Raw genomic sequence first — 14,838 nt, forward strand, 5'->3', positions numbered from 1 at the left:
ATGGGGGGAGGGAGGTTTTTTGGGTTGGTGCACTAATTGTAAGTGTATCATGTGTTTTTTATGTTTACGTGCGGTCGGCGGCTAGCGTCGGATAGCGCGTCTGCTATCCAAGTCAAAGTCCTCCTGGTTGTGTTGCTACAGCCAGCCGCTAATACACCGATCCCACCTACAACTTTCTTCTTTGCAGTCCCCATTGTTCATTAAACAAATTACAAAAGATTCACCAACACAGATGTCCAGAATACTGTGGAATTATGAGATGAAAACAGAGCTTTTTTGTATTGGATTCTGTGGTGTCCGAATACTTCCGTTTAACTATTGACGTCACGCGCATACGTCATCATATATAGACGTTTTCAACCGGGAAATTTAAAATTGCACTTTATAAGTTAACCTGGCCGTATTGGCATGTGTTGCAATTAGGGATGTCCGATAATGGCTTTTTGCCGATATTCCGATATTGTCCAACTCTTTAATTACCGATACCGATATCAACCGATACCGATATCAACCGATATATACAGTCGTGGAATAACACATTATTATGCCTAATTTGGACAACCAGGTATGGTGAAGATAAGGTACTTTAAAAAAATAAAAAATAAATAAAATAAGAAAAATAAATTAAAAACATTTTGTTGAATAAAAAAGAAAGTTAAACAATATAAAAGCAGTTACATAGTTTAATTTAGTCTTTATTTGAAGGGACAATGCACAGAAACAAGAAGCTCAAAGACAGATATGTTCTGTACCAGATTATAGCTAAATAGCTCATTTCCATCTGCAGTCCCTGGCTACCTAAATTAAAGGGATACAAAAATCATGCAATAAAATTATGACAATAAAAACATACTATAGCATGTTTTTAAATTAAGAAAAGTCATAAAATGCCCTTTAATGTACACATACTTAATATACAATACAACCACACCTCATTTACATCATCACACAAAGACAATACATGCTTTTGTTCACATCTGTCATCATTTGTAAAAACATAGAAACTAGTAATGAATGAAAATTAGTCAAATTAACTGTTAAAGGTTAGTACTATTAGTGGACCAGCAGCACGCACAATCATGTGTGCTTACGGACTGTATCCCTTGCAGACTGTATTGATATATGTTGATATATAATGTAGGAACCAGAATATTGATAACAGAAAGAAATGGGGGGAGGGAGGTTTTTTGGGTTGGTGCACTAATTGTAAGTGTATCATGTGTTTTTTATGTTGATTTAATAAAAATAAAAAAATTAAAAAAAATAAAAAAACAAACAAAAACAAAACGATACAGATAATAAAAAAACCGATACCAATAATTTTCGATATTACATTTTAACGCATTTATCGGCCGATAATATCGGCAGGCCGATATTATCAGACATCCCTAGTGATAATGTTGTTATATGACATTATAACAAGATAATGTTTGACTGTTGCACTCTACCGGAAGTACTTGTCTTTATAGCGGCAAGAAAGTAAAGAGCAATAGAACAGAACTTGGCCCCGCCCTTCCACGGGTGACGCGCTCTGTAAGTGTGTGCGCGCGTCTTGTGAGGACTTGTCGGAGGGTCGCAGGGCGTTTTTAAGGACGGAGAAGAAGGAGACATGTTGTGTTTGAAATGTCAACCTAAACGGACGCCGGATGAAGAAGCGGCGTGGGCGAAGCGTGCGAGGAAAGTTGCGCAAGCGAACGGAAAACGTCTCGGTGAGTGGAAGCTAGTCTGGAAGACCACCCGGGAAAGATTCATGAGCGGCACACACGTCTGTCAACACGTCAGAGATCGTGTATTGACACTCCTAGATGGTGTAATAGCGGACCAGAGATCGTGTATTGGGCCGAAGACGCGACTTGGAAGGTTGCAGCGAGCAAATAGTTTCATGTTTTCCCTGCGGCCACGAATTCTTTCTGCAGCCGTGGCACACATATCAGTCTTAAACCACCTTCAGCATGCAGCTTCTCCATATTGTCATGGATAAATGTTCATTGCTCAGATCAAAACTAACTTTTCCATGAGAAGTATTGAATAAAAACAGTGCAGTAGAATGTAGTACAAACAAGTTTTATGAAGTAATGTAATAATATTGTAAGGTGTTTACCTTTCTGTCAAACACACCATCAGCAGCTTTGTCATGGATAAATGTTTATTATTAAGATATAAACTAACTTTTCCATGAGAAGTATTGAATAAAAACAGTGCAGTAGAATGTAGTACAAACAAGTTTTATGAAGTAATGTAATAATAATGTAAGGTGTTTACCTTTCTGTCAAACACACCATCAGCAGCTTTGTCATGGATAAATGTTTATTATTAAGATATAAACTAACTTTTCCATGAGAAGTATTGAGTAAAAACAGTGCAGTAGAATGTAGTACCAACAAGTTTTATGAAGTAATGTAATAATAATGTAAGGAGAGTGGACTTTTACCTTTCTGTCAAACACACCATCAGCAGCTTCTTCACATTGTCATGGATAAATGTTTATTATTAAGATATAAACTAACTTTTCCATGAGAAATATTGTATAAAAACAGTACAGTAGAATGTAGTACAAACAAGTACAGTAGTTTTATGAAGTCATGTAATAATAATGTAAGGAGAGTGGACTTTTACCTTTCTGTCAAACACACCATCAGCAGCTTCTTCACATTGTCATGGATAAATGTTTATTATTAAGATATAAACTAACTTTTCCATGAGAAATATTGTATAAAAACAGTACAGTAGAATGTAGTACAAACAAGTACAATAGTTTTATGGAGTCATGTAATAATAATGTAAGGAGAGTGGACTTTTACCTTTCTGTCAAACACACCATCAGCAGCTTCTTCACATTGTCATGGATAAATGTTTATTATTAAGATATAAACTAACTTTTCCATGAGATATATTGTATAAAAACAGTACAGTAGAATGTAGTACAAACAAGTACAGTAGTTTTATGAAGTCATGTAAAAATAATGTAAGTAGAGTGGACTTTTACCTTTCTGTCAAACACACCATCAGCAGCTTCTTCACATTGTCATGGATAAATGTTTATTATTAAGATATAAACTAACTTTTCCATGAGAAATATTGTATATAAACAGTACAGTAGAATGTAGTACAAACAAGTACAGTAGTTTTATGAAGTAATGTAATAATAATGTAAGGTTTTACCTTGGAGAGTGGACTTTTACCTTTCTGTCAAACACACCATCAGCAGCTTCTCCATATTGTCATGGATAAATGTTTGTTAAGATCAAAACTAACTTTGCGATGATAAATATTGTATAAAAACAGTACAGTAGAATGTAGTACAAACAAGTACAGTAGTTTTTTTTATGATGTAATGTAATATTAATGTAAGTAGAGTGGACTTTCACCTTTTTGTCAAACACACCATCAGCAGCTTCTCCATATTGTCATGGATAAATGTTTGTTACTAAGATAAAAACTAACTTTTCCATGAGAAATATTGTATAAAAACAGTACAGTAGAATGTAGTACAAACAAGTACAGTAGTTTTATGAAGTAATGTAATAATAATGTAAGGAGAGTGAACTTTTACCTTTCTGTCAAACACACCATCAGCAGCTTCTCCATATTGTCATGGATAAATGTTTATTACTAAGATAAAAGCTAACTTTTCCATGAGAAATATTGTATAAAAACAGTACAGTAGAACATAGTACAAACAAGTACAGTACATTTATTTTGAAGAAATGTAATAATAATGTAAGGTGTTTACCTTGGAGAGTGGACTTTTATCTTTCTGTCAAACACACCAACAACAGCTTCTCCATATTGTCATGGATACATGTTTTTTATTAAGATAAAAACGAAGTTTTCCATGATAAATATTATATAAAAATAGTACAGTACAATGTAGTACAAACAAGTACATTAGTTTTATGAAGTCATGTAATAATAATGTAAGGTTTTACCTTTCTATCAAACACACCATCAGCAGCTTCTCCATATTGTCATGGGTAAATGTTTTATTAGTCAGATAAAAACTAACTTTGCGATGACAAATAGTGTATAAAAACAGTACAGTAGAATGTAGTACAAACAAGTACAGTAGTTTTATGAAGTAATGTAATAATAATGTAAGGAGAGTGGACTTTTACCTTTCTATCAAACATACCATCAGCAGCTTCTCCATATTGTCATGGATAAATGTTTATTAAGATAAAATATAACTTTTCCATGAGAACTAGTGTATAAAAACAGTACATTAGAATGTAGTACAAACATGTAAAGTAAATGTATGAAGTAATGTAATAATAATGTAAGGAGAATGGACTTTGAATTTTCTGTCAAACACACCATCAGAGGCTTCTCCATATTGTCATGGCTAAATGTTTATTACCAAGATGAAAAACAAACTTTTCCATGAGAAATATTGTATAAAAACAGTACAGTAGAATGTAGTACAAACATGTAAAGTCAATTCATGAAGTAATGTAATAATAATGTAAGGTAAAATCTTTCTGTCAAACACGCCATCAGCATCTTCTCCATACTGTCATGGGTAACTATTTATTAATAAGATAAAAACTAACTTTTCCATGAGAAATATTATATAAAAACAGTACATTAGAATGTAGTACAAACAAGTACAGTAGTTTTATGAAGTAATGTAATACTAACATAAGGTGTTAGAGAGTGGATTCTGTCAAACACACCATCAGCAGCTTCTCCATATTGTCATGGATACATGTTTATTATTAAGATAAAAACTAACATTTCCATGATAAATATTGTATAAAATCAGTACAGTAGAATGTAATACAAACAAGTACAGTAGTTTTATGAAGTAATGTAATAATAATGTAAGGAGAGTGGACTTTTACCTTTCTGTCAAACACACCATCAGCAGCTTCTCCATATTGACATGAATACATGTTTTATTATTAAGATAAAAACTAACTTTTCTATGAGAAATATTGTATAAAAACAGTACAGTAGAATGTAGTACAAACAAGTACTGTAGTTTTATGAAGTAATGTAATAATAATGTAAGGAGAGTGAACTTTTACCTTTCTGTCAAACACACCATCAGCAGCTTCTTTACATTGTCAAGGATAAATGTTTATTATTCAGATAAAAACTGACCTTTCCATGAGAAATATTGTATAAAAACAGTACAGTAGAATGTAGTACAAACAAGTACAGTAGTTTTATGAAGTAATGCAATAATAATGTAAGGTGTTTACCTTGGAGATTGTACTTTTTACCTTTCTGTCAAACACACCATCAGCAACTTCTCCATATTGTTGTCAAAGTTTGTTGGTGACGAACCCCAAGGTGCAGAGATGATGGCAGGCATTATGCGAGAAAACATGATTTAATTAAAATACTATGGCAAAAAACAAACAAAAGGGTACAAACAAAAGGCACGCACTAGGCGGAGAACAAACTTGGCTATGAACTAAAATAGCACAAAGGCTAACTGTCGACAAACAAAAACACTTACTGTGACACGAAGGAACTATGACTAGAGCGGAGTGAACAAAAGTAGACAGAGCTACAACAAAGTATAGTGACAGGTAGTAGTGACATTGACAGGTAGACACTACAATAATCCAGCAGTGACTGGAGGGCAGGACAGGTTTAAATAGCAGCTGGCTGACTGGCACCAGGTGTGGCCACGTGCCAATCAGCCACAGCTGAGGGGATAAAGCACTCAGGGAGACAATCAGGAAATGAAGACAAAATAAAAGCACTGACAGGAAACTAAGAACAGGAAACCAAGACAAACGCAGAGGAAAACTAAAACTTGACCAAACTGTCAGGGACAACCCTGACAATTGTCATGGATAAATGTTTATTATTAAGATAAAAACAAACTTTTCCATGAAAAATATTGTATAAAGACAGTACAGTACAATGTAGTACAAACAAGTACAGTAGTTTTATGAAGTAATGTAATAATAATGTAAGGAGAGTGAACTTTTACCTTTCTGTCAAACACACCATCAGCAGCTTCTCCATATTGTCATGGATAAATGTTTATTACTCAGATAAAAACTAACTTTTCCATGAGAAATATTGTATGAAAACAGTACAGTAGAATGTAGCACAAACAAGTACAGTAGTTTTATGAAGTCATGTAATAACAATGTAAGGAGAGTGGAGTTTTACCTTTTTGTCAAACACACCATCAGCAGCTTCTCCATATTGTCATGGATAAATGTTTATTACTCAGATAAAAACTAACTTTTCCATGAGAAATATTGTATGAAAACAGTACAGTAGAATGTAGTACAAACAAGTACAGTAGTTTTATGAAGTAATGCAATAATAATGTAAGGTGTTTACCTTGGAGATTGTACTTTTTACCTTTCTGTCAAACACACCATCAGCAGCTTCTCCATATTGTCATGGATAATGTTTGTTAAGATCAAAACTAACTTTGCGATGATAAATATTGTATAAAAACAGTACAGTAGAATGTAGTAGAAACAAGTACAGTAGTTTTATGAAGTAATGTAATAATAATGTAAGGAGAGTGGACTTTTACCTTTTTGTCAAACACGCCATCAGCAGCTTCTCCATATTGTCATGGATAAATGTTTATTATTAAGATAAAAACTAACTTTTCCATGAGAAATATTGTATGAAAACAGTACAGTAGAATGTAGTACAAACAAGTACAGTAGTTTTATGAAGTAATGCAATAATAATGTAGGGTGTTTACCTTGGAGATTGTACTTTTTACCTTTCTGTCAAACACACCATCAGCAGCTTCTCCATATTGTCATGGATAATGTTTGTTAAGATCAAAACTAACTTTGCGATGATAAATATTGTATAAAAACAGTACAGTAGAATGTAGTAGAAACAAGTACAGTAGTTTTATGATGTAATGTAATAATAATGTAAGGAGAGTGGACTTTTACCTTTTTGTCAAACACACCATCAGCAGCTTCTTCACATTGTCATGGATAAATGTTTATTATTAAGGTATAAAATAACTTTTCCATGAGAAATATTGTATAAAAACAGTACAGTAGAATGTAGTAGAAACAAGTACAGTAGTTTTATGATGTAATGTAATAATAATGTAAGGAGAGTGGACTTTTACCTTTTTGTCAAACACACCATCAGCAGCTTCTTCACATTGTCATGGATAAATGTTTATTATTAAGATATAAACTAACTTTTCCATGAGAAATATTGTATAAAAACAGTACAGTAGAATGTAGTACAAACAAGTACAGTAGTTTTATGAAGTAATGCAATAATAATGTAAGGTGTTTACCTTGGAGATTGTACTTTTTACCTTTCTGTCAAACACACCATCAGCAGCTTCTCCATATTGTCATGGATAATGTTTGTTAAGATCAAAACTAACTTTGCGATGATAAATATTGTATAAAAACAGTACAGTAGAATGTAGTAGAAACAAGTACAGTAGTTTTATGATGTAATGTAATAATAATGTAAGGAGAGTGGACTTTTACCTTTTTGTCAAACACACCATCAGCAGCTTCTTCACATTGTCATGGATAAATGTTTATTATTAAGGTATAAACTAACTTTTCCATGAGAAATATTGTATAAAAACAGTACAGTAGAATGTAGTAGAAACAAGTACAGTAGTTTTATGAAGTAATGTAATAATAATGTAAGGAGAGTGGACTTTTACCTTTTTGTCAAACACGCCATCAGCAGCTTCTCCATATTGTCATGGATAAATGTTTATTATTAAGATAAAAACTAACTTTTCCTTGAGAACTACTGTATAAAAACAGCACAGTAGAACATAGTACAAACAAGTACAGTAGTTTTATGAAGTAATGTAATAATAATGTAAGGTTTTACCTTGGAGAGTGGACTTTTACCTTTCTGTCAAACACACCATCAGCAGCTTCTCCATATTGTCATGGATAAATGTTTATTATTAAGATAAAAACTAACTTTGCGATGAGAATTATTGTACAAAAAGAGTACAGTAGAATGTAGTACAAACAAGTACAGTAGTTTTATGAAGTAATATAATAATAATGAAGGAGAGTGGTATTTTACCTTTCTGTCAAACACACCATCAGCAGCTTCTCCATATTGCCATGGATAAATGTTTATTATTAAGATAAAAACTAACTTCTCCATGAGAAATATTGTATAAAATGTTGTATTTGTCGAGGTACCATTGTATATTAAAAATATACGTACATACATACTGAAAGTATTTTGAGCTTCATGCCAAAGGCTGTGAATACTTATGTACATGTGCTTTCTTAGTTTTTTATTTTTAGTACATTTACAAAAATTTCTAAAAAAATAAAAAATACCTTTCACATTGTCATTATAGGGTATTGTGTGTAGAATTTTGATGATAAAATACTGTACATGTATTTTATTTGGGAATAAGGCTGTCTACGTACTATAAGTAAGTAAATCAGAACATAAGTAAGTAAGTAAATAAATAAATAAGAAATGAAATGGGTAAATAAGTAATTCAGTAGTTAAGCAAGTAAGTAAGTAAATAAGTAATTAAATAGGTAAATAAGTAACTATGTAGGTTAATCAGTAAATAACGCTGTGAATATTTATGTACATGTTAATTTTTTATTATATTTTTAATACATCTACAAACATTTCTTTAAAAAAAAAAAAATTTCCACATTATTTTTATGGGGTGTTGTGTGTATAATTTTGAGGACACAAATTAAAATACAACATAAAGTATGTAAAAAGTGAATACTTTCCTGACTTTGTGCAGTAAAGGTTTGCTAAAATGTAATTCTGATTAAAAATGGAATATCCATACCTTTCACATTGTCATTATAGGGTATTGTGTGTAGAATTTTGAGGACAAAATACATTTATTTTATTTGGGAATAAGGCTGTCTATGTACTGTAAGTAAGTAAATCAGAACATAAGTAAGTAAGTAAATAAGAAATGAAATAGGTAAATAAGTAATCCAGTAGTTAAGCAAGCAAGTAAGTAAGTAAATAAGCAAGTAAATAGGTAAATAAGTAACTATGTAAGTTAATCAGTAAATAAGGCTGTGAATACTTATGTACATGTACATTTTGTATTATATTTTTAATAAATCTACAAACATTTCTTTAAAAAAACAACTTTCCACATTATCATTATGGGGTGTTGTGTGTACAATTTTCAGGATAAAAAATTTAAATACAACATAAAATATGTCAAAAGTGAATACTTTCCTGACTTTGTTCAGTGATTCTTATGAGTCTTCTTACTTTCACTTTCATGACATAGTTGTCAACATGCAAGCTGCCCTACACCCCCCCCCCCCCCCCCCCGCCCTAAAATAAAAATGAGTCAAGCGTCTTGTTGGCCCCGCCCACAGGAAGTCTGCTGATCAGCGGCTGGAAAAGAAATGTCAGCAATGTTGTTATTCTGCCTCCGACACACCACCCTCTATTTTAGGTACTTATTAGTACTTACTCATGTTGTTTTACTACACAATGTTGTTATTCTGCCTCCGACACACCACCCTCTATTTTAGGTACTTATTAGTACTTACTCATGTTGTTTTACTACACAATGTTGTTATTCTGCCTCCGACACACCACCCTCTATTTTAGGTACTTATTAGTACTTACTCATGTTGTTTTACTACACAATGTTGTTATTCTGCCTCCGACACACCACCCTCTATTTTAGGTACTTATTAGTACTTACTCATGTTGTTTTACTACACAATGTTGTTATTCTGCCTCCGACACACCACCCTCTATTTTAGGTACTTATTAGTACTTACTCGTGTTGTTTTACTACACAATGTTGTTATTCTGCCTCCGACACACCACCCTCTATTTTAGGTACTTATTAGTACTTACTCATGTTGTTTTACTACACAATGTTGTTATTCTGCCTCCGACACACCACCCTCTATTTTAGGTACTTATTAGTACTTACTCATGTTGTTTTACTACACAATGTTGTTATTCTGCCTCCGACACACCACCCTCTATTTTATGTACTTATGGTGTTGTTTACTACACAACTCACTCTTTATGTACTTATTAGTACTTACTCATGTTGTTTTACTGTCCTGTACTCACTCTTTATGTACTTATTAGTACTTACTCATGTTGTTTTACTACACAATGTAGTTATTCTGCCTCCGACACACCACCCTCTATTTTATGTACTTATTAGTACTTACTCATGTTGTTTTACTACACAATGGTGTTATTCTGCCTCCGACACACCACCCTCTATTTTATGTACTTATTAGTACTTACTCATGTTGTTTTACTACACAATGTTGTTATTCTGCCTCCGACACACCACCCTCTATTTTATGTACTTATTAGTACTTACTCATGTTGTTTTACTACACAATGTTGTTATTCTGCCTCCGACACACCACCCTCTATTTTATGTACTTATTAGTACTTACTCATGTTGTTTTACTACACAATGTTGTTATTCTGCCTCCGACACACCACCCTCTATTTTAGGTACTTATTAGTACTTACTCATGTTGTTTTACTACACAATGTTGTTATTCTGCCTCCGACACACCACCCTCTATTTTATGTACTTATTAGTACTTACTCATGTTGTTTTACTACACAATGTTGTTATTCTGCCTCCGACACACCACCCTCTATTTTATGTACTTATTAGTACTTACTAATGTTGTTTTACTACACAATGTTGTTATTCTGCCTCCGACACACCACCCTCTATTTTATGTACTTATTAGTACTTACTAATGTTGTTTTACTACACAATGTTGTTATTCTGCCTCCGACACACCACCCTCTATTTTATGTACTTATTAGTACTTACTCATGTTGTTTTACTACACAATGTTGTTATTCTGCCTCTGACACACCACCCTCTATTTTATGTACTTATTAGTACTTACTCATGTTGTTTTACTACACAATGTTGTTATTCTGCCTCCGACACACCACCCTCTATTTTATGTACTTATTAGTACTTACTCATGTTGTTTTACTACACAATGTTGTTATTCTGCCTCCGACACACCACCCTCTATTTTATGTACTTATTAGTACTTACTCATGTTGTTTTACTACACAATGTTGTTATTCTGCCTCCGACACACCACCCTCTATTTTAGGTACTTATTAGTACTTACTCGTGTTGTTTTACTACACAATGTTGTTATTCTGCCTCCGACACACCACCCTCTATTTTAGGTACTTATTAGTACTTACTCATGTTGTTTTACTACACAATGTTGTTATTCTGCCTCCGACACACCACCCTCTATTTTAGGTACTTATTACTACTTACTCATGTTGTTTTACTACACAATGTTGTTATTCTGCCTCCGACACACCACCCTCTATTTTATGTACTTATTAGTACTTACTCATGTTGTTTTACTACACAATGTTGTTATTCTGCCTCCGACACACCACCCTCTATTTTATGTACTTATTAGTACTTACTAATGTTGTTTTACTACACAATGTTGTTATTCTGCCTCCGACACACCACCCTCTATTTTATGTACTTATTAGTACTTACTAATGTTGTTTTACTACACAATGTTGTTATTCTGCCTCCGACACACCACCCTCTATTTTATGTACTTATTAGTACTTACTCATGTTGTTTTACTACACAATGTTGTTATTCTGCCTCTGACACACCACCCTCTATTTTATGTACTTATTAGTACTTACTCATGTTGTTTTACTACACAATGTTGTTATTCTGCCTCCGACACACCACCCTCTATTTTATGTACTTATTAGTACTTACTCATGTTGTTTTACTACACAATGTTGTTATTCTGCCTCCGACACACCACCCTCTATTTTATGTACTTATTAGTACTTACTCATGTTGTTTTACTACACAATGTTGTTATTCTGCCTCCGACACACCACCCTCTATTTTAGGTACTTATTAGTACTTACTCGTGTTGTTTTACTACACAATGTTGTTATTCTGCCTCCGACACACCACCCTCTATTTTATGTACTTATTAGTACTTACTCATGTTGTTTTACTACACAATGTTGTTATTCTGCCTCCGACACACCACCCTCTATTTTAGGTACTTATTAGTACTTACTCATGTTGTTTTACTACACAATGTTGTTATTCTGCCTCCGACACACCACCCTCTATTTTAGGTACTTATTAGTACTTACTCATGTTGTTTTACTACACAATGTTGTTATTCTGCCTCCGACACACCACCCTCTATTTTAGGTACTTATTACTACTTACTCATGTTGTTTTACTACACAATGTAGTTATTCTGCCTCCGACACACCACCCTCTATTTTATGTACTTATGGTGTTGTTTACTACACAACTCACTCTTTATGTACTTATTAGTACTTACTCGTGTTGTTTTACTGTCCTGTACTCACTCTTTATGTACTTATTAGTACTTACTCCTGTTGTTTTACTGTCTTGTACTCACTCTTTATGTACTTATTAATACTTAATCGTGTTGTTTTACTGTCATGTACTCACTCTTTATGTACTTATTAGTACTTATGTTGTTTTACTGTCCTGTACTCACTCTTTATGTACTTATTAGTACTTACTGATGTTTTTTACTGTCCTGTACTCACTCTTGATGTACTTATTAGTACTTACTGATGTTGTTTTACTGTCATGTACTCACTCTTTATGTACTTATTAGTACTTACTGATGTTGTTTTACTGTCCTGTACTCACTCTTTATGTACTTATTAGTACTTACTGATGTTTTTTACTGTCCTGTACTCACTCTTTATGTACTTATTAACTTACTGATGTTGTTTTACTGTCATGTACTCACTCTCTATGTACTTATTAGTACTTACTGGTGTGTTTTACTGTCCTGTACTCACTCTTTATGTACTTATTAGTACTTACTGATGTTGTTTACCACACAATGTTGTTATTCTGCCTCCGACACACCACCCTCATTTAATTTTTAATTTTTTTCTAATTAATTAGCAAAATAAAAATACAAATATTTTCATATTTTTAATTACGGGGTATTGTTTGTAGAATTTTGAGGAATAAATTGAATGTATTCCATTTTAACAAAATCTGTTAAAAAACTAAAAAAAAAGTTTCATATTTTTAATTATGGGGTATTGTATGTAGAATTTTGAGGACAAAAATGAATGTATTCCACTTTATGTGTAAAAAGTGATGCACTTTAACGAGCTAAGGAGTTAAGCGGGCGTGTTACGTAATGCTGCACGAGCGGGAGAAAGTATGGCAAGTATGAAGTTGTTGCTCATGTTTTGTTTGCAGGTTTGGAGAATGATCGGGATCTGAACTTCCTGTTGATCGGTGGGTTCCTGACTAAAGTGAGGTCGCGGTCCTGGCAGAAGAGTCGCTTGTACCGCCTGCAGGAGGACTGCAAGACCGTCTGGCACGAGTCTGAAAAGGTCGTCAACCGCAAACAGACTTGTGAGTGCTGTCTCTTCTTACTTATATTCACTTTACATTTCACATGTTTACTTTACACATGTTTACTTTACACATGTTTACTTTACACATGTTTACATTACATATACTTACACATGTTTACTTTACACATGTTTACATTACATATACTTACACATGTTTACATTACACATGTTTACTTTACACATGTTTACTTTACACATGTTTACATTACATATATTTACACATGTTTACATTACACATGTTTACTTTACACATGTTTACTTTACACATGTTTACTTTACACATATTTACATTACACATATTTATTTTACACATATTTACTTTACACATGTGTGTGTGTAGTGTGTGATCATATGTGTTGACTTTTTGTGCTGGTTGAATTTTCTTCTCTGCGCCATGACTAGGGAAGGTTGTTCGGATAGGCTTGTATAAGTAAACGCTGTGCAGGTAGTCTCTTGAAGGTACACTTCATGGTCACTGGCCTGAGTCACACACCTTGTCCACAAGATGGCGACAAATTAGCACCTGTCAAACTGCCAGATAATTAAATGAAATATGTTTCTTTTTTCTCCTCACAGTGTGTGATCGTGTCACTTTTCCTCCTCACAGTGTGTGATTGTGTCACTTTTCCTCCTCACAGTGTGTGATTGTGTCACTTTTCCTCCTCACAGTGTGTGATTGTGTCACTTTTCCTCCTCACAGTGTGTGATTGTGTCACTTTTCCTCCTCACAGTGTGTGATCGTGTCACTTTTCCTCCTCACAGTGTGTGATTGTGTCACTTTTCCTCCTCACAGTGTGTGATTGTGTCACTTTTCCTCCTCACAGTGTGTGATTGTGTCACTTTTCCTCCTCTCAGTGTGTGATTGTGTCACTTTTCCTCCTCTCAGTGTGTGATTGTGTCACTTTTCCTCCTCAGTGTGTGATCGTGTCACTTTTCCTCCTCACAGTGTGTGATTGGGTCACTTTTCCTCCTCACAGTGTGTGATTGTGTCACTTTTCCTCCTCACAGTGTGTGATTGTGTCACTTTTCCTCCTCACAGTGTGTGATTGTGTCACTTTTCCTCCTCTCACTGTGTGATTGTGTCACTTTTCCTCCTCACACTGTGTGATTGTGTCACTTTTCTTCCACATACTGTGTGATTGTGTCAGTTTTCCTCCTCACAGTGTGTGATTGTATCACTTTTCCTCCTCACAGTGTGTGATTGTGTCACTTTTCCTCCTCACAGTGTGTGATTGTATCACTTTTCCTCCTCACACTGTGTGATTGTGTCACGTTCCCTCCTCATACTGTGTGATTGTGTCACTTTTCCTCCTCACAGTGTGTGATTGTGTCACTTTTCCTCCTCTCAGTGTGTGATTGTGTCACTTTTCCTCCTCACGGCGTGTGATTGTGTCACTTTTCCTCCTCTCAGTGTGTGATTGTGTCACTTTTCCTCCTCTCAGTGTGTGATTGTGT

The 14,838-nt window shown here is 33.9% G+C and overlaps 1 protein-coding gene across 3 annotated transcripts in view; it reads left to right on the forward strand.

Moving 5' to 3' along the window:
• The window catches only part of plcd1a (phospholipase C, delta 1a), a 74,723-nt gene that overhangs the window by 9,992 nt on the left and 49,893 nt on the right, over positions 1–14,838 (forward strand). For 2 of the 3 annotated variants that reach the window (XM_062020665.1, XM_062020666.1), the window contains exon 2: positions 13,223–13,381. In XM_062020665.1, coding sequence (XP_061876649.1) covers positions 13,223–13,381 — 159 coding nt within the window. Of the gene's footprint in view, positions 1–1,544; positions 1,710–13,222; positions 13,382–14,838 lie in introns of those variants that run through there. The other variant, XM_062020667.1, reaches the window with a different exon arrangement.

Source organism: Entelurus aequoreus, linkage group LG15, assembly GCF_033978785.1.
Source record: "Entelurus aequoreus isolate RoL-2023_Sb linkage group LG15, RoL_Eaeq_v1.1, whole genome shotgun sequence".
NCBI classification, from domain to species: domain Eukaryota; kingdom Metazoa; phylum Chordata; class Actinopteri; order Syngnathiformes; family Syngnathidae; genus Entelurus; species Entelurus aequoreus.